At 36.4% G+C, this 21,602-nt stretch overlaps 1 protein-coding gene across 3 annotated transcripts in view; it reads left to right on the forward strand.

Moving 5' to 3' along the window:
- TDRD3 (tudor domain containing 3) overlaps nucleotides 1–21,602 on the forward strand; it is a 109,684-nt gene that overhangs the window by 73,320 nt on the left and 14,762 nt on the right. For all 3 annotated transcript variants that reach the window (XM_050894777.1, XM_050894794.1, XM_050894786.1), the window contains exons 11-12: nucleotides 8,165–9,003; nucleotides 10,947–11,072. In XM_050894777.1, the coding sequence (XP_050750734.1) occupies nucleotides 8,165–9,003; nucleotides 10,947–11,072 (965 nt within the window). The remainder of the gene's footprint in view (nucleotides 1–8,164; nucleotides 9,004–10,946; nucleotides 11,073–21,602) is intronic.

Consider the following 21,602-nt stretch of genomic DNA (forward strand, 5'->3'; position numbering starts at 1 on the left):
TATGCCCTGTAAGGGATGTCTTGTGAGTTTTTTTTACATTTCATCTCCTTTTTTCAGAGTTAATGAAATACAGTTTTAAGTAATTACAGCTGTCAAAAGTATTAAATACCTGACTCCATGATCTGCTAGTTCTTTAATTGTAAAACATAGCATATAGTAAACATACTTTATTTAAATGAAATGCAAAGAAATAAAACAAACCTGTAGTTTTATACTGCATATTTATTTATTTATTTTTAACTGTGAATGGTTGGTGACACCTATGAAAATATTTCTGTGTTGAAATCAAGTAGTTTGAGTTCTGGTTGGCAAGAGAAACCTGCTGACTGAGAGAGATAACAAAACTAGTAGACAAAATTGCTGTTAACAAGCTGCCTTTGCTTGCACTTGGATTATTTCTGCTACTGAACACAAAAGATTTTTCCATTAATCTTCTTATTTTTCTTGTGTTATGAGGAACAATTCATCCATCTTTGCCAGCTTAAATAAGTAAACACAAGGATTATCGAGGAGAACAGTGCCAAAAACTCTGACTATAGAATTAAGGAATAATGAACAAAATGCTGAGAACCAGGCATGTTTCAGATATTTTCTCTCTCTTCAGTTCTTAGGGACTGAGAACAGGTTGGTGCTTCCGTCTGCTCAGGTTCCAAAGCCACAAAAGCTTTTGGCAGACACCTGCGTCTTTGAAAGACTCAAGCAAAGATCAACTTTTAAATTGTTTGTTTGTTTGTTTGTTTGTTTGTTTGTTATTAAATGGGTTAGGTGGTGAGAAACATAACGATGGTTTTGGTTAGAGCATTGACCCAGGATGCAGAAGGCCAAAACCTTTTCAGTTTCAGATTGCGCAGAATTGCCTCTTCAGTCCTTCCAAGAGACGGGCTGTGCTTGGGGTGGACATTTCAAGCTCTTCATGTTAAACTGAACCTCCTGTGCAACAAACTACAACATTAATGGGATCACAGAAAAAGCAAGTGAGAGGTGGCATGTCTGTGTAGCCTATTAATAGGGCCACTTCAGGAGAAGGGAGAAAGTCACAGACTGTTGTCTCTGTTTCTTGCTCCAACAGTTAGGCTTTGACTGAAATACAAATTTAGACATGCAGTTTGGATTTAAAGGTGGTGAATTGATTCTACTCCAGGGTTGTTTCAGCAATTAAAGATCGTTTTAAAAAAAGAATTTTTCATTTCTAATCTGAATTTTCTATACTCAGCTTCTAACTGCTGTATAATATTATGCCTTTCTTGCCATATAGAGGGCTATCAAAATTTGTTTTCCTAGTAGCTGTTTATAAGACATAATTGACCTGTATTTTATCCATTAGCTGTGTTAACTGTGTGGATTGAGCTTTTCTAGCCTCTCATCAAAGACTTTTTTTTCTAGACTGCTTTCTCTCTTTTCTCAACAAACTCGTTTGTCAGTTTTCTTCTTCCAGTATGCATCCCATAACTACAAACCATCCTCTTGTAGTGGTTTGAATGATGCTGTGTAACATCAGTAGCATGCGGACTTTTGCCTCTGCTCACTCTGCAACTGTGTATCTCACCTAATTTAGCTGCACTTACCCTTACGTTCTCCACCGCCAGTGTTGTCTGCAGGAGATAAGTCACAAAAGAGGTACTGACCATGTAGGAGGGTTTGCAAACAATTGCCTTTGGCAGAGATTTTCTTACTGTCTCATATTAACTCTTCACCCAAATGTCCCTCAGAAGAAATAGGACTTTAGTGGAAAGCGAGCCTTTATCACAAGCAGAAGGATACACACCCAAACTCTTCGGGACTTAGCCCCAGAGATCTCCAAAGGGACAGGGCATTTCTGTACTTTCATATTTGAATTTCTGTCCTCCTACGTAACTGTTAATGCTTGAGGTAAACCACGATGTGTGATATGTGGGGTTTTTCTGTTTTGTTTTTATATGCTAACATATTCTTTGGACAATTTGGTGCTAGTATATCTTGTCTAATTTCAACAGTCTTTTTCTTGTTTTAGTCTATTATGCTTTACATATTCCCAAAATAAGTTAAAGGTTTGAAATACATTGGTAATGCAATAGAATACAATTAAAAATTACTTGTTTCATTTCCTGGTCACACAATTTATTTGAATATCTGAGGGCGAGGGAACCTGGGAGGAAAAAAAGAGTCTGACTTTTTGGAGTTAAGGGGAATTTGTAACCTTTGGAATTTACCATTTAGTAGCCATGTTTTCAACAAACACGGTGCCCTATTGACAGTAAGAGATCCAAATTGCAAAATAGTCATGTTCATTATGCAGCTTTACTTCTAAAAATTGAACTTCAGTCAGTGTTAATTGTGACTATCAAGAAAAACAAACTTATTTTTGTTGTAGTATTATGTTAGCATTGGTGACATATGTTAGGACACTTTTGTATTTTTATTTTGTCAGTAACTTCTCTTTAAATATATGAGAGAAAAATATAGTAAATTTCATACGTTTAAAGAGTAATAAAAAAATTATCAATTTTTGTTTCAGTCCTTTAATCCTATAAATTAAACTTTGTAGTGAAAGCAATGGCAGAATGTTTTGGGGTTCTGTTGCCACTTCATTGTTATTATCATCCTCCTCTCAGCTTGTATTTATTTTGTTTCAGCGGAAACATGAACTCAGGTTCCAGTTCCTCAGTGTTACTACATTTTAGAAAGAATGATACTGATATTTATGTAACTTGACAAAGCTCTTGAGTAACTGGAATTTTACTCCGTGACATGAAGTGTGTGCAAATGTCTCATTAATTTCTTTCTAATTTTTTAGTTTTTTGACCAGTACGAGATAGAACATGCTGTGGGGGTAGATGTCTCAAAGACATGCTTCCATAAAGTTGCATAAAAATACAATTCAGGTTGGAAGGAGAAACCCAAATCATTGCCACCGGTGTGGGAAGGGCTTCTGTCTTTGAGTTTAACCACATTATTAAACATGATAAAATCCGCGGGACAGAGCCACAGGAAACCATACTACTTAAATTCCGTTGTGCATGGAGCAGTGCTTTTTAAATTGCATTAGCTGGGATTTCCAACTGCAGCAAGTCCTACTGGTTTCTTGTAAGCAAGGGAATGTGATTGGTTCTGTAGGGTCATCTTGGGTCATCACATACAAAAGCTAAAATGAGTAAAATAACTGAGTGATGGTTTCAAACTGAGAAATGCTGGTTGTCATCTTAAAACTTATCCAGTAGATGACGAGACCCTTGTCATTAATTTTGAAATGTTTTTTTTTCCAGATCACGTTCCCAAACGTCCAGTTACAATGATGATGACTGGGCTGATGTATCTCACTGTTTGACAGAGTAGCGTACCAAATCTTCTTGTTAAATGCCAAATTAATATTGTTGTTACTGCCCTGTAGGAACTACTAGTTTTCTGGGAACATTAGCTAAATTCTGTTGGAGGTGGGGCAAGAAGAAGTAGAAGCAAGGAACAGCAGCTGCAATAGACAATCTGTGAATAACATCGCTCATCGCTTAACTTTTTCTGTTAAAGAAGCTTTAGATGCCCTTCAGTTTTTTTAGTGATCAGGCCAGACAGCACAAATTCATGAAGAACCTGTAATATTCTCATCTCTAGGCTTTTTTTGTTGACTGCTATTGACAAAGTAACATTTACTGTTATTTGGCAGTTTCTGTTTGTGAATGGGTTGTGCTTGAACGTGAAACAATTGGTTAACATGTCCTGCTCATTCAAGGCTGTTGGGTATGAAGTAGTCCCCTGGGAAGCTTTTAGCACAAAAACTGCATCTTCGTAGAAGACATCAGTTTATTAGCTTTTACATATCTTAAGGTTAGAGTAGAAAAATGTCAGGTGTTTTGTGAGCAGCTTTTGTATGTCATAGTAAATAGACCTAGAAAAAAGATGCTTATGTTCACTGTTTTGAAATTCTCTAGTCTCTTTCCATGCTGTCTGACATTTAGTATTATTTTAATTTTCCCATACTATTTAAAAGAATTCTGTAACTGAAAGTTCCAACACACTTTGAAATCAGCTTGTTGCTTTTATATCATGATCACATTATGTTGGGTAGAAATAATTTATTTGATCATCCAATAGACCTACTTTCGCAAGTGATACATTAGAAATTTGTTGTTGTTAAGTAGATCTGCAATAGATGACCTTTTCTATTACCATACTGCTAAAAATCTCTGTTGCTTGAAAAAAGGAGATAATAGGAATTCTTCCTAACTACTTAGTTTTGGGTGGAGCTATTCATGCCAATGTTTAAATCTGTTGGTATTTTTTCTTAGCAGTTACTCTGTTTTAAATCTCCATGCTGCTTTGTGGAATAGTGGGTTATAACTCTAGATGAAACTTCTTAAAGTCCTATTTTACAGGTAATTCTTGTTAAGTAGATGAATAGCATTTGAGTTCTGAATTATTTCTTTCTAGATTTTGAAAATTAATATTGCCTTTCTAAAGACAGAAAATATTGTCTCACATGAGAATGCTTGTAACTTTATTGGAAAGCAGGTTAAAGAGGTGGAAGAAGGGTAGAAAGGGAAGATCTCTGCAGTTGTGTGACAGAAGTAGGTTGCTCAGAGATCTATTACATCCAGATTTTTGGTGTCTAGTAAAACTAGCTATTTTCATTAAGGTACCTAGACAATAGCTAAAATGACTTATTACATGCTATGGAATTGAACAGAAATTTCAGTAAACTCTTTCCAATTATAGAAGAATATGTATATGTTTCAGTTTTTCCTCAAGGCTTTAACTAAAGTATTGTAACTGCTCTGCATGCTTTGGGGACAAGTCTTGCAGTTGTACAGCGTCCTTGTACGTACTAGACGCTGTCTGAGGTGACTACCCATCTCAGTGCAGAAAATATTTCTTCATTTAGAAAAAGGTCAAAGGACAGCCCTTGAGAGGAAACATTTAAATTCTAAGTCAATCCTAAAACCCTGCCAACTAGCAAAATACTAACATGCCCAATCTAGTCTTTAGCCCATTTCTACTTTTACCATTAGAACAACTTTCCCCTGTGCAAGTGACTTTGTTTAATGAATTTCATGTTACAAAATATTAAATAAGATGATTTATAATGAAGTATTTTAGAATTTTATACACATTTTTCTTTAATGGTGTATACAAGGCAGTAAACATTCAGAGGTCATCAAACAGCTCAATCATTTCATGTGTAGTTAACATCAGGAACAGACATGAGAGTTCAGGTTGGGAACAGGAAGAGTGGAAGCCCAAGGATTTTACTACCAGAGAAGAGATATAAATTAAAAATGTCATGAAGGAAGACTGTTTAATTAATTAGGAAGATAAAGCTTTCTAGATGATAGGAAATCTAGAAGATTGGTATGTATTATACAGAAGTAGGAAAGTGTAATGAAGATACAGAAAAGTTACAGATATAAAACAAAGAAAACCGGTATTTTCATGTTCCATTTGTAAAGGAGAGATAGAGGTACTTCTAAACTTGAAGGATTTAATCTAAAAAAAAAATAAAATTTTAAATGTGACAAGATTTTAAAAAGTCATATTTTCTTTTTTAAAACGAAAATTAATATTTATGAAACTTGGTTCTTTCTCAGTAATATATATTTACATATTCATGCATTAAAAACATTGGTTTCTAAGTCATAAATTTTGCAGTAAGACGTATTTTTATCAAGATTACGATCATGCTAAGCATCATTGTCCTGGTTTCGGCTGGGATAGAGTTAACTCTCTTCTTAGTAGCTGGTACAGTGCTGGGTTTTGGATTTAGTGTGAGAATAATGTTGATAACACGCTGATGTTTTAGTTGTTGCTAAGTAGTGCTTATCCTAACTTAAGGACTTTTCAGTTTCCCATGCTCTGCCAGCAAGCAGGTGTGCAAGAAGCTGGGAGGGAGCATAGCCGGGGCAGCTGACCCGAACTAGCCAAAGGGGTATTCCATACCATGGAACGTCATGTCCAGTATATAAACAGGGGGAGTTGGCCGGGAGGGGCGGATCGCGGCTCTGGCATCGGTCAGCGGGTGGTGAGCAATTGCATTGTGCATCACTTTTTTGGGGTTTTTTTTTGCCTTTTTTTCCCCTCTTCTTTTTTTTGTTATGTTCCTTTTCATTACTATTATTATATTTCATTATTATTATTGTTAGTATTATATTTTACTCTAGTTATTAAACTGTTCTTAACCCATGAGTTTTACCTTCTTTCCCAATTCTCCTCCCCATCCCACTGGGAGCAGGGGGGGAGTGAGGGAGCAGCTGCGTGGTGCTTAGTTGCTGGCTGGGGTTAAACCACGACACTCATGTATGCTTATATCACTTTACAAAAACCCAAAACACTAGGTCATTTTAGTCAAACCTTTTTGACTTCTGAAAGTTAGGGTGAATCAAGTGTGTGTAAAAGTAAAACTAGATTCTTACTAGCCAATTTAGTCAATTAAATTTATAAAAAATTCTGTGAGCTATTAATAATAATGTGATGCTTGGAAGTATTTTTTAGAAAAAAAAAAAAAGCTAAAATTTACACTTTAATTTTAACTCTTACCATGTAGCAAGTAGTTACAAAAACTGATACATTTGTTGTCAGGTTTCAGCATTCATTGTTTCTAGTGGTAACATGTAAACTGACGTTCTTAGTTTTTCCTTCCCATAGGAGTGTGTTCAGGGCCAGCAGCACAGAGCCTTAGTGCATAGTCCCACCAGGCCCATGCACGCACACCAGACTCATGCACACAATACATACGTGGCCAACTGCCATAGGTGGACACAGGCAAGAGAAGACACCTTTGCAGGCACCCACATGACACAAAATTGCTCACATAAACATGAATCACTCTAATGGGTTTATGCTTTCCTTTTCAATCAGGTTCAAAATGTGCTAGCAGATCTCATACCCAGCCACCCACATGCACACACTCACGTGGGTCTCTCCTGGCCCCTAGACCCTTGACCTCTGGTACCCACCTCAGATACCTCTTGTCCAACTTGCTGGCTAGTACAACCTGAAGTTTGCAGGAGGGTTACACGAGTGTACTTACGTAGGTCTGTCCAGTATCTGAGCCCAGACCCGTGGTGTCTCTGGTAGATGGCCTTCAGACCCATGGTCTCTCCAGTGTTCAGCTGCCAGGTCTTTCTTGTCCCACTTACCAGCTTATCCTGTCTCAAGTTCGCCAGCAGGTTTAAAAACGTGTTCCCTCACACAGACAATAGAGAGCTTAATCACACAGAAGATTTTTAGAAACAGAATTTAATAAGGAGATGAGACAGGCTACAGTGATCACGTGCAGGAGTTGGTCTGGCAAGTGTATTGACCAGAAGCTTGCTTACTTGCAACTGTCCTGTTTAATGTCATTCCTTCTTTATTTTCTCATGCTTATTCCTCCTGGATTCACCTTGATCTTTCCCCTCCTTTGGCTCTTAAACATCCTATTAAACACCTAAACATCCCATTAAAAATTCCACGTTTGCCTAAAAAAAAAAAAAATTCCATAAAAAGTTTCACAGATCCCCACAATTCCCCTCCCCCCCAGCATCCCGTAGCAAGTTTGCTCTTTCTCATGAGATCATGATAATCTTGTTTTTCTTCTCATCAGTTAGAGTTCTGGTTGAATCTCTTGAAAGTAATGCTTGAGCAGTTCCTGTTACGGCTCATTGATCAGAGTCTCCAGAGTTCTGGGCTTTGTTACTATTCCCGTTATCTATGGTTTGTCAGCTGTGTTCATTTTATCACTTCTGTTTCTTGCCTTTGTCTTTTATGCTGAATAGCTGTTAACAAGTTATTTTTACAGAAAGTTTCAATTCAGATTAAGAGTATTCCTTTTTTTCTCCTCATTTTCCTTGCTCTTCCTTTCTGCATGTTGGAATTCTTTTTTTCTGTCTTAAATGGCTGTTACTCAAGTGAATTATTGCTGTCTGTAGGGAGAAATTAGTAACCTCCTGGAAATTTATGCCCGACTTTTCTCATACTGGTAGGTGGTTTGGTTCTAAGTACAGCCCAGAGTAGTGTATGTTTTTCAATAACTAAGAATTGCAGTTCAAATGTCTCTGCTAAATTTTCTGTGTACCATTCCATTTCTGTATCACAAAGGTAAATATTGCATAGTTTTCTAAATAATACTGTTGCTTTATCAGTTAGGGTCTGAAACACTATTTCTAAAATATATTTGTGTGAAATATGTTAATAATTGAAATAATTTTTTTCTTTGTAGAACCAAAATTGCCATTTCAGCCACCACATCAAGTACAGCACAAAGTTATGAATACAGAACAGAATGGCATCAAAGAGAATCATTCAAGACACATATCTCGCAATGACATGAGACAACCAAGGAATGAGAAACCCCCTCGTTTTCAAAGGGATATTCAAAATTCAAGGCAGTCTTTGGAAAGTGGTGGGTTACCAAGAAACAGAGGTCCTGAAAGGCACAGCTCTTTAGAGCATTGGACAGATGAAAAAAATAAAAGTGACAGACATTATCCTAGAAATGATAGGCCAAAGGATTTGGGTTATCCCGTAGCCACTCACCAGAGTGATATTACTTTCAAAAGAAGGGATAACAATATGCAAAACAGAGTAGGAAAAGGGGTGTCTTTCACAGAATTCAAGGAGAACTCTGCTGCTCAAGATACTACAGACAACAATAACCAGAAACGTGGGAAAAGGGAAAACCAAATACACAATTCTGAAAATTTTTGTGATAGGAAGGCACGAACAATAAGTAGCGAAGCGTTTATGGTAAAAAGTGAGCAACATTTTGGCGTTAATAACGATTACCAAAATCCTGGTAGAACTGATAATTTTAATGCTGTACCAAATGGAGATACTGAGCATCATCAGAAAGGAAGACGAGTAGGACCTATCAAATCATCAGGACCCACTATGATCCCATGTTTTGATGATAAAATGTTGTATTACAACACTGGTCCCAAAAGGAGATCTGGGCCCATCAAACCAGAGAAAATATTAGAACCATCAATTCACATGGAGTACGGAAAAAGTTGGAGACCAGGGGATGAATGTTTTGCTCTTTATTGGGAAGACAACAAGGTATGCCTTTGCCAAATGAGAAGTACCTCAAATTGTACCTTTGATGCTTTCTTACGTACAGGTGGGAGATCTAGCACGCTAGCACAGACACATGGGCTTTGTTCATAGGTGTGTAGTGCGCTTCTTGGCTAGCTTTTTGTTCTAATTTTTTTTTTTATTTATGAGATATGTCGCTTATATTCATTGCATGAAACTTTAAGCGCTTAGATTAAGTCATCCTGAAGGTGATTGTTTCTCTCATTTAGGTGGAGTTTAGGATGACTAAGCTCCTAACTGAAGCATTTGACTTAAGTGCCAGAAATTTGAAGGGATGAGTATAGATCTAGGTGCCCATCTTCTTTTCCAAGGAACAAGAAACAGGATGCTGTGCTATCTAGAAGAGTCTGTAATGGTAGATATGTCGTGACTTTTTCTAGAGTAAGTCAGTGTGCGACCTTTACTAGTGCAAGGGAAGACTGGAGTCTGCAGGAACGGAGCTGTTTAAAAAACTCTTTTATTTCAGTCATTACAGAAAGGAAACAGCAAAAGGCTTATTTTTTATTATCACTAGTAGACTATCAGCTGAAGAATTTGTGGAACAAATGAGTTATGCTGCATGATAGTTCTGTTTTACTGATTTTTAAAAGTTTTTAAATATTTCCTCGTCAGCTGTTTTTCCTATTAATGAGATTTTCTCTTGCAGCAAGACACTTTCCTTTCATCTTCTCCTTTGCTAAAAAAGTTTTAGGCTATTTTTTTATTATCTGTTCAAGAGTTCTCTGTCACTCTTCTTGGGTAGTTTCTTCAGTTTTTGACCCTTTCTGTTAATCTGAGAAAAGAACTACCTTAAATATTACTGTTCTGTGAATAGGTTTTATTCCCACCATTTTCTGTCTTTTTTTTGTTGTTGTTTATTTTATGTTATTTAAGTTTTCTTCCTTTTTTTGTCTTTTTTACAGGAAGTAGATAGTGTTAGCTCAGCAACATGACTTTATTTTTCTCTCTTTAGTTTGTAAGACTGAAACAGATGACAAGGCATGCAAAATTTTTGGCAGTGGCAACATAGTGAGTTGACTCTCTGAAATGGGAATATGTAGCTTGGGTGGATGGATTAGTGTGAAATATAATGGCATATTATGGAATTGTTTCCTATTTTGAGAAGCATGTTTGCATTACTGTGAGATGAGTTTTTGAAATTCTGGCAAGCATGAAACTTGCGAAATAAGTAGATATGAGGTAATCCCAGACTGTTACCTGAAAAGTATTCATCACATTAGAAAGGGGTTTTTTTGAGGGTTATTGTTTTTTTGGTAGTTATAATAAATGCTGCTGCTCACATCTAGGACAATTTTGAAATGTGATGATAAAATACAGTACTGAGCTTAACCATGTTAGGAGGCAGAGATTTCTTTGTGTTCAATAAGATAAAAGTGATTGAATATCTTGAAGAAAGCTGATCTGTGTTTGCCTAAATGTCAAAAAATCAAGTTTTGTGTTTAGGAGAAGGACTGTTTGAAGGGGCAGTTTTACCGTATTTTTATAATTTTATTATGTGTTAAAATAGGTATATATTAGTATGTACAGTATATATGGCTGATACGCACTTACTGATACATGTATTTTTAAGAAAAAGTCTTACAGTAACACTTCTGTATACAACAGCATTTGTGTGTTTCACATTTCAGAGGAATGAAAACAAGTCTTTTAAATGTTAGTCTAATTTCGTAAGCTGCATATTTTCTCAAAGAGTATTCTAAATACATTCTACCGTGTCCTTGCAGTCTACCATGTAGAAGTTTAATATATCTAGTTTAATATCTGGTACGAATCTTATTCAAAATATAAAACTGACTAAGACTATATATTTATATACACACACACACACATATATGAAAAGGTACTTGTTAAGCTGTTTGTGGTATTTCAGGTAGTATTTTATGACCTGTGAAAATTTCTCTTTTAAGTTCTACCGGGCAGAAATTGAAGCTCTCCATTCTTCTGGGACAACTGCAGTTGTTAAATTCTGTGATTATGGAAATTATGAAGAGGTGCTTCTCAGCAACATCAGGCCTGTTCATGCAGACACATGGGTATGTGATAACAAATTGTATTAAAAAATATAAACTGAATAGTCTGTACAAAATATGTAACCCTTCAGAAAGTAATGCCTACTCATGCAAAGGGTGTTAATTGCATGTGTAGAAAAATAGTTAAGTGAATACACGAACAAAATCTCAATTTTTAGTTATCTATATGAAACTTCATAAAAGTGTATTATCATGTGATATTCTTCCTGTATAATAAATTCCAATTGTATTGTTTGAAAATGAATAATTGACCTGTCAGCCAAACAGTTTTATGCATATTTTCTCTCTAAAAGTTGTTGCTTACTCTATTAAACAGTTTTCTGTTTTGTTTCATGTACATTGTATGTTGTTCTGTAAAGGTTAGGAAACAGTCTTTTAAAATATATATTCTGACGGTTTTTACTACGTGTGTATGTATGGCTAAAAATAGACATCTGTATCACTTTATTTTGTATCATGATTTTATTCTTGTTTCAATGATTTCTTCTTTGCCAAATATTGTGGTGGAGGTACATGCTTCAAAATCTGTTTTATGAGGTTTAGAATGTATTAGCCTTATGGAGGTTGGAAACTTCCAAAGGCTTTATTTGTGAATGTCATGGACATAGAGGTACATTTTGATTTAAAAAAAAAAAAAAAAAAAAAAAAAAAAAAAAAAAGAGTATCAAGAGTGCACAATTCGTTGCTGTTTACTCTTACTATAAAAAGCTGCACAAAAAGTATTCATATTTGTATATTGATTCCTTAATGATGAGTTGACTGTGCTTATTTTAATTTCTTACCTCTGGATCATATAGCCATGTTACTGCTGTTGCAGAGGCTGAACAGTCAACTACTGTTTCCTGCCAGTGGCCTTTTAGCTTGTGTTGTTGCTTGTAGCTCTCAGATGCCCTTATGGCCTCTGAGATGGCCTTTTTGTACTAAAAAAGATATCTGAAGCTCTTCCCAGCTGATGCATTGCTGTTTCTATGAAAACTTACCTTTTTTTTTTCCTCCTTCTTTTTATCCCACTAGCTGAGCTGTAAGGTGCTAGTTTCTTACTGTACGATTGTACTTACTTTGACCCTTTTTCTGGGTTAATAATCAGCCTTTTCTTCATGCTTTTGATTACAATCTTGAGGAGTGGCTTTTATTTTACTTTAACCCTCTGAAAGTTAGCTCTCACAGTCTAAGAACTTGGCCTGGTGTTAAGACTAAGTTGATCTAGTAGTGAGGTGCCAACCTGAAGTAGTGGTCATTCTTCCTGCCTCTTCTGCCTATGTCTGACCACATGTTCTTCCTCTTCCCTCTCCTCCCATGTTGGATTGTCAGTTATGTAGTCACAGGATGAGTTGAATAGATGGACCACTTTTTTGCTCTGCTGAGGTTGGTTTGTTTTATTTCAGAGTTAGTTTGTTAAAGCTGACACAAGATGGTGGGATAATGTATGGAGAGGGGATTCTGCCGCTGAAGTAGCATGATCGTAACATCATGCTGCATCCAGATCTAGTCATTGAGGCTTCCTCAGCTGTTACTGGGGAGAAGTAACAATTTTCCAAGGACCTGTCAGTCCATTCAGAAATGGAAGATACCTTTCTCAAGGCTCTCTTTTCTCTCAAGGGAGCCTAGGTGAATAGTGTAAATTCAAACAACTAAATTTAGATCATTATAGTTATATAAGACAAATGCCAACCATCATCTTCACAGTAAACAAAATTTTTATTGTTTCTTTCTGAAGTTTTACTGTTTTGTTGCTAAAAGGTCCTTGCAGCTATAGGATTTTTGCAGGAGAAAGTTGATTAGGACCTTGCTCTTCACTTTTTTGTGTGTTTCAATGCTAACTCTAGTCCTCATAATGCATTTGCAGTTCTTAATCACCCATTAGAGTCATGCTCTGATACTCAGGTTTGTCTTTTAAGCTGAACACTGTTGGTCACTTTGCTTTGTCTCAGTGTTCATATTAATATATAAATCTAGATAGCACACACAAATGCAAAATGAAGTTCTCATGCTGCTTAATACTTAATTCTTTGTCATAAGATTTAAGTAACTTTGTGGTATTTTCTCTTTACAAGAGAACAAAACAGATTTTAAACTGACTTCAATAATTACTGTTCTTTCACTGATCGATGTTATCAGCAACAATGAACTTGTTTTATTAGAAGTGTTATGCTGAGTTTTATTTCAGTCCTTCCATGTAACTTCCAGATAGCTAAGTCTTTCTGAGCTGTCTGTACTGAAGACTTGTTATTAATATAGAAATATACAGTATGTGAGTTCTGATGTCCTAATATTGCAAGTTTTCCAGACTCCTTTTTGAAAGACTTGTTGATATTAAGAAAAGATTTAGTGAAGTGACTTAAAGGCATAAATTTAGTCTATGTGTTAGATTGATTACTCTTTACTGTTTTCTCCAGCACACTTTTTGGTTCTCGTGTATTGAATTTAAATTTTTTTTCCAACAGATGTGAAGTGGTGAAAGTATACCACTGGGAGGAAGGGGGAAAAAAAAAAAGGGCAAAAAGTTGCTCAACTAGTCACTTGAAAAAACAGCCAAAATATCACAGTGACCTTATTTTGATTACATGACCTGTTGTTTAAGCACCTGAGCTTCTGGTCTAGTTTTGGCAACCTTTATAATTATCGACAATAGTAAATTAATGAAAATTCTTTACGTTGTTAGTAAGTTTAATATAATTTTGTTTTCTCTTCACCCCCTGCTAGTTACCATTCTGCGCTCTATTCCTGCTGTCTCTCTAATACTGAACTGCACTGCGTTAGTACAAGTTTTGTGGTTTTGGTGGTTTTTGTTTGGTTGGTTTTGCATTTTGTTTTTTTTTTCCTTGACTGTAGATCAAATCTGCCTGATATTCTCAGGATACATTGTGCTTTCCACTTTAATGGAAACAGTGTTACTAGATGATCTTAAGGCTCCTTACTAATTGATTGTATACTGTCCATCACCCAGTTTGCCTTGAGTCCTTTTAAGTTTTCAGTCCCTCCGACACCTAACATGCTGCTATTTATCTTTCTGATGGCTAGACATATGGAAGATAAAGCTGTGTTTTACATAAGGTAAATCAAAAAGCTAGTGGGGAATTTTTTTTCAATAATCACGTACAATAGCCATATAAATATATGTAAGAACACTAAACCTGTTTTTTTTTTCTTAGTGCTTGCAAAATATGTCTTGGGTATGCAATTCATAAATATTTTTAATAATAAAATTACATTTGGATTCCACTGTTTTAGACTTCTAAGTATCTTGTATGTAACACTACAATATTGTATCCTTCTATTTCCCTCTATGTAGCAGGGGTCACTTAATGAAAATATTATAATCCCAATGAAAAAATTCACTGAAAAGCCATTGTAGAAATAAGAACTGCTTGTTTTTCTTGTAAAATATGTAAGATTATACTAACAACTGAAAAGCATGGAACATTAAGGGCCTTCCTGACTCACTTAATAGTTTGTTCTGTGGAAAAAAAAAATAAATAAAGTCAAGATAATACTTTAAACTTTAAGTCTTAATTTTATTCTCTAACTTGTAGGATTTTTTTTCCTTAATAAATTATGAAAATGTGTAGCCTAAGTGCTTATCTTGTCACATATTTCCCCAAAGCCTAGTCCTTGCTTTCCCTTTTCCATTCTACATTTCCTTAGTCACGTGATAGGCCTTGTTCCGCCATTTACACTACAATTGCCCTTCTTTTTTTTGTTTTCTATTATTATATGAAGGAAATAAAGATTGTAGTGTTCCCACCTGTATATGTTACGGCCTTATTCTGATTGCTCTCAAAACAAGCTAGAATTCATATGAACTCTTTGCTTACAGTAATTCACTTAAAAATACTAATTATGAAGTCTGTAGTTTAGCTTGGTTTCCTCTTCTTGCACTGTATTTCTGCCTAAAGAGGTAAGAAGGCAAAAATTGTTATTAAGGTATGTATAATCCTAGTTCTTCTGTAATTTGTTTTGTTCTGTGGAGACTGAAAATCCACTTTGCAGCTTTCCTCAACTCATTCCTCCAGTGAGGAATGAGTTGAGGAAAGAAAATAGCAAAGGGTCTTGGATTACAGTTAATTCATGCCAGCAGACATTTGAGAGCTCAAATTTGGTAATGTTGTGTCTTGTACCTCACAGAGCTCTAGACGCTTCTGCAGGTGTTGAATTATCTTAAAGCAAACTGTAATTCAGGGCTTTTTTTGTACCTGTTCCCTGTTTCGAGTAAGTAAACTCCTGTGGGTTTTCTGAAGGTGTTCGAACCTCTCTGCAGCAATGTACAGAGCAACACTGAAAACCACTAAATGGTGAAGGCTTACAGCTGCCTCTTTAAACTGGAGAAGACTTTTCCTTACCTGTTTTATGGAGGTCTTGAACCCATTCCAGTGTCTTGATTGATGACAGGCAAATACTTGAAGGATTGTGTGCCGTTTCTTTATGGCTCTTCGACCTGGATGGCCTTAGCATCACACTACGATCTTTTTGTGTTGTGTGTCAAGCGGGAAGTCTTTCCCATTGAATAATTAAGTAGGTGCAGTAGATAAATGTGTCTTGGTTGGATCTCTTATCTAGCTTCTGTCCTCATTGACTGCACTAAAACCAAGGCTGTTAAGAGAACTGTACAATCTACTTAACCAGTTCCAAGATTACTGTAGAAAAAAATGTCCCTAAATAATTGCATCAGACAAGAATTTGATGATGTCTTTATTTCTTTGGTTTCTGTGCTGTTAGGAAAATCTCTAGAATAATTTGACAGTTCATAATTACTCACTGACTAAATGAATTAAATGAAGGCTGAGTATTTTGGACTACCCTTCTTCCTGAGTGGTGGTGCATATTTATGAATTAATTTTAATCTAAAAAGTTACTAGTGTGGATTTAGTTTCCACAAAAGGCTATCTTTCTGCTTTATTAAAACACTTTAGATTTAGGCAGTTATTTTGTTGAGATGTGCCTCATTTTCCATCTCATCAACATGTGGTGATTTCAGTTGCCTCTGTCCTGCCAGGCTGAAGAATTACTTTTCATAGTCTATCCTAAACTTTTTTTTTTTATTTTCTTACCAGAGACTTCTTTTACTTACTGAAAATGTTGCCTTAAATTCCGTCACATCTTCTGCAGAGCGTTGTCATACATGCCTTTACAGAGAATTAACCTTCAGGCTCTGTCAGGATAATTCTTTATGTAATTTATTTATTTCCCCAGCCTTCTTTTAAGAGGCAGTAGAGACAAGCGTTGTGGAAACCATTTATCCTGATAAACTACTAGTAAGTATTTTTCTTTAGCATCTCTATCCTCTGAGAAACTACATAGTTTTTCAGACTTTAGCTTGGTGTATCCATGTTGGAATATAGACAGATGATCACAACTTAACTATTCCTCTGAAAGTTACTGATCCTTAGCTGAAATGTAGTAACTGACATTTAAAGGTGGTTAAGGAACTGCATTTTACTTTTTAGTAAACTAAAAGAAGGCAAATTTCAGTTGAGAGTAGGTAATTTATACTAAGGGGGCATAAAACAATGGCTTTCAATTTTCTGTCTGTATCATTAGGCATTGCAAAATATGTTTGAATCTTCCACTTGAACATTTCATATTCATCAGACTATGAAATATCATTGCGAATTATTGCCAGCTGTACAAATCAGATTAAGGACACATTCTTCTTGGAGTTTGTAGTTATTGAAAAAAGTTGTGACAGTTAAAGCAGGATACTTGGAGCATTACACTGTTGTTCTTCTTCCCCCCACTCCCTTGTTATTAAATGTAATTACATATGATGATGATTCATTATTTGGAGACTGCATATGAGCTCCTTAAGTTGTTTATTTTGGGAGAGGTTGTTCCTCACTAAACACCTGCCTTTACAGTGACTTGCAATTTTGTTTTGAGATAGCATAGCTTAACCTGTTTTAAGTATTGTGTTTGATCCTGTGGTCATGTGATGAAAGTTCTTCAGATTATTGTTTTGAGACTTCTGAAGGATTTTATGCTCTGATTTCTCTGTATGGCCTGTGTTGAGGTTGAACATGTTGAGTATGTAAAAGAATTTTGATGTGTGTAAATGTCAGGACTATCCCTGCCGTCACCATTTCTCTTCTGATTTCCCCGTCTCCTTCACGTTTCAGTGTTCAGAGTTTGTCCACATTTAATAGATTAATTCAAAGGATTTTAATTAAAGAGGAAACTGGAGGAATTGGCATAGTATTCCTGACTGATTGCTTTCTAGGGAAAAGAGACATGATACTGTTGGCTTGGTATCGTAGAAGAGAAGCTATGACAAACCTAGTTTGTAGTGGTGTATGATTCCAGATCTTACTCCTTATGTATACAGTGCATGTTGAATAGACACATTATTTAATGTATTGAAGTTTCCTTGTACAGGGGTGGTTAATGTCTGGAATGCTTGGGGTTTCTTTTCCTTGTTTGATGACTTGCAAGTGTTATCAGTAATAATATGTGTAAACAAGAAATCTTCCATAATGTAAGACCTGGGGGGGGGAGGGGGGAAGTTGACTGTGAAGGCAATTTTTTGGAGAAAGGTGATTTGTTTTTTCTTCATAAATGTTAAAGGACATGAAAGTAGGTATGAAATATTTTGCTGAAATGGTTTGTGTAGTTATGTCATACTATCCTGTTTCTTTTTTTCATTTGTTCCTTTTGTTGATCTGTTTCTGATCTCCTGGGCATTTTGGTTCTTTCCCTACATTATATTTACTCATATAGGACTTCCACTGTGAGTCAAATGGCATATAGGAGAAAATGAAAACAGTGGTGTTTAGCTATTGCAGTAATCTTTGTTCGTTTCCTGATGGAGCTCCCTCAGTGTACCTTTTCACTCTAGGACAGTGATGATGAACCATCTTGAGTGCTAGGGCTGGAAGTAAAATTTTACAAGATATTGGATGCAGACTTGATGGGGCTTCTCTTCTTGCTTGCTTTCCTTCTTGGCCCATTCCAGTCTCACTTCTTTTCACTGTGCATGTAATCGGCCTCCTTTTGATGTCTGACACCCATTAGGTTACGTCAGCAATCCTCACTGCTGGGCATTGCAAGGCCCAGCCATTGGAAATTGCATCATAAGTCATTGAGTTTCATCATCGCTGTCCAGGGAGAGGAGAGAAGTTGAGTCCCCAATGAGAGAGTTGAGTCCCCCGTGAGTTACAGGCCAGTTAAAGGAGGGAGCTACTTAACAAAGGTTGATCTCTCAACCTGGAAAAGGACTTCCCTCCATATCAAAGAGGGAAGGGAAGTACTGTGAACGTGAGTAAACTGGGGTGTGGGGGGGTTATAATGTAGAACTTTTGCTTTTCTTACACATGGAAAAGTTTGGGTTGTTTTTTTACTTTGTTCCTAACTTATTGACTAATTATGTGTAGACATGAAAATTTGTTGAAGATCAGATTTTAGAGCTTTAGAATCATAGAATTGTTTAGGTTGGAAAAGACCTTTAAGATCATCAAGTCCAACCATTAACCTAACACTGCCAAGTCCACCACTAAACCATGTCCCTAAGCACCACATCTATATGTCTTTTAAATACCTCCAGGGATGGTGACTCCACCATGTCCCTGGGCAGATCGTTCCAATGCTTGACAACCCTTTCAGTGAAGAAATTTTTCCTAATATCCAGTCTAAACCTCCCCGGCGCAACTTGAGGCCATTTCCTCTTGTCCTATCACTTGTTACTTGGGAGAAGAGACTGACACCCACCTCGCTACAGCCTCCTTTCAGGTAGTTGTAGAGTGCGATGAGATCTCCCCTCAGCCTCCTTTTCTCCAGGCTAAACAACCCCAGTTCCCTCAGCCACTCCTCATAAGACTTATGCTCTAGACCCTTCACCAGCTTCATTGCCCTTCTTTGGACATGCTCCAGCACCTCCATGTCTTTCTTGGAGTGAGGGGCCCAAAACTCAACACAGTCTTCAAGGCGTGACCTCACCAGTGCCGAGTACAGGGGGATGATCACTTCCCTAGTCCTGCTGGCCACATGATTTCTGATCCAAGCCAGGATGCTGTTGGCCTTCTTGGCCACCTGGGCACGCTGCTGGCTCGTATTCAGCTGGCTGTTGACCAATACCCCCAGGTCCTTTTTCTGCCAGGCAGCTTTCCAGCCACTCTTCCCCAAGCCTGTAGTGCTGCATGGGGTTGTTGTGACCCAAGTGCAGGACCCAGCACTTAGCCTTCTTGAACCTCATACAGTTGGCCTTGGCCCATCGATCCAGCCTGTCCAGATCCCTCTGTAGAGCCTTCCTACCCTCAAGCAGATCAACACTCCCGCCCGACTGTGTCGTTTGCAAACTTACTGAGGGTGCGCTCGCTCCCCTCGTCCAGATCATTGATAAAGATATTAAACAGAACTGGCCCTAATATTGAGCCCTGGGGAACACCACTTGTGACTGGCCACCAACTGTTCTATCCTGTAGCAGTTTAAAAAGTTCCTAATGTTTATAAGCATATTTTTCCCATCATAATCTTTTGATCCTGTTGTAGAACTTGCAGGATGACATGGTCTATTTATTCTTTTAAAGTAGTGATTAATAGTTAAAAAATAGGTGCAATTCAGGATATTGTATTCTAAAAGGTAAGCATACAGCATATACATAATGTAGAGGTCCTGATACTCTCTTTTTTATGGGGCTATTCTGAGTTGCCTAATGGGCAGTTTCACTTTTAAGACTTTCTTAAATTGCTGTGTCTCTGCACCACCTGTAAGCAGGTTTTGTTTTGTTTTTTAACTAGGAGTTGGGATATATTTGTTTGATTAAAATTTTTCTGTATATTTGCTTAAATAGCTTTTACCACGTTCTACCTTTGAAATTTTTTTTGTGCAGTTGGTCATTCACAAGTAAAATAACACAGACATTTATTTACTGGATATACACATGTGTTTGACTTTGGAGATTTGTATGCCAAATTTTGTCATGGATGAGTGTGTACACACAGCATTCTGTTTCACCTAAAATGTCACCAAAATTCACTGCTTCCCTGTTTAGGTTTTGATAATGGTTTTGTGCCCTAACAGGAAAGCATTAGATAATTTCTCACAGTATCACTTAGTGTTTTCTTTCTGAAATTTTTGTTGGCAGAGTTTTCTGATTACATACTAAAATAAGTCCAGCAATACAGCAAATACACTTCCGGGGGGGGGGGGGAAATATGGTTTTGCTTACGAGTGCACTTAGTGCACTGAATTTTTTTTCCAAGTCTATGCAAGTATTCTTTTTCACTGTATGTTTAGGACTGTTTCTGTATTACCAGCAAAACCTAGACCTTTCCAGAGGTCTTCATTCAACTTGATGTTCTGAAAAACTGGATGAATACTTTATTCAAAAACAAAACAAAACAAAAATGTTGGGGAGAGGGAAGGGCTGACAGTTCTATGTGGGACAAGGGATGAAGATGGATCCTTAATTTGCTGCTCTTTTCCGAAAACTGGCACAATTACTCCTTATAGTAACGTTACTCCTTATGGCACATAACTCCTTATAGTGGTTACTGTTACTGATTTCATGTTGTTAAATTTATGTGTTTTGTTGAAAACATTTCCACTTCTAGTTTGTGGCTTTCTTCTTGCTGAATTGAGAAAACTCAATGTGTCTGCTGGTTGTGTGTTGTTTATATAGCAGATTTCTCTTAAGTGTATCTACTTTTCGTTTAGAAATTATTGAAAATAAACCTTTAAATATTTATAGTTTGATATTGATACTACTCTGTGAAGAAGCTTTTACTAATAGAAGGGATATGGTGTGAATGGCTTAAATATGTATTTCTGAGGAACTTTTAAAATTCATTACTTTTTTCTGTATTGAGAACATAGTGACAACTTGCAGGAGAGTATGTTTGTTTCAAGCACAAACCTCACAAGAAGAGTTGCACATTTATTTTAATATGCGCTACAGGGAATGACTGCAAGTATGAATAACCTGTGCAATACCCTTAAGGGGAACAGATAAGCTAGCAAAATGTCTGTGGGATAATCATGCCCCAGGCTTACATTATCATAGTTTTATGGAAATGTAATTGGAATGTAGTCTGTTTAGAAAACAAATGAGTGCTTTGTTTTCAGAGTTGAAGAAAAGCAACAAAGTACAAAGAAATGTCTGATTCCTAGTTAACTGTTGTGTTGCTTTTAGCGGTCTCAGATTTAAGTATGTAATTCTTTTCCTTGTCCATCCATCTATTTTCCATTTCTTGATTTTTTTTTTTTTCTGAAGAATCTGGAAATTTTCTGTCACTTGGTATCTATTGTTTCACTCAAAACTCAGGATGTATATTGTCTTAACAGAATAATTCAAAAATTAGCTGTGGTTGCAGCTCGGCTGCTTTTGTCACGACTTACATTTTTAGCAGAGGAAAAATGAGATAAATGTAATTTTAAATGTTAACAGTGTATATCCAACATTTTCAGGATTACTGAATCATTTATTATAAATTTAGTATCTTAAATTAATGTGTAATAAGGCTGTGATTCATAAATTGCTGGCCCTGAAGAATGCTTTGTAGAATTTTACAAAAACTGGCTGAGAAAATGTAAAATTACTTGACT

The sequence above is a fragment of the Gymnogyps californianus genome, chromosome 1 (genome assembly GCF_018139145.2).
Source record: "Gymnogyps californianus isolate 813 chromosome 1, ASM1813914v2, whole genome shotgun sequence".
NCBI lineage: Eukaryota > Metazoa > Chordata > Aves > Accipitriformes > Cathartidae > Gymnogyps > Gymnogyps californianus.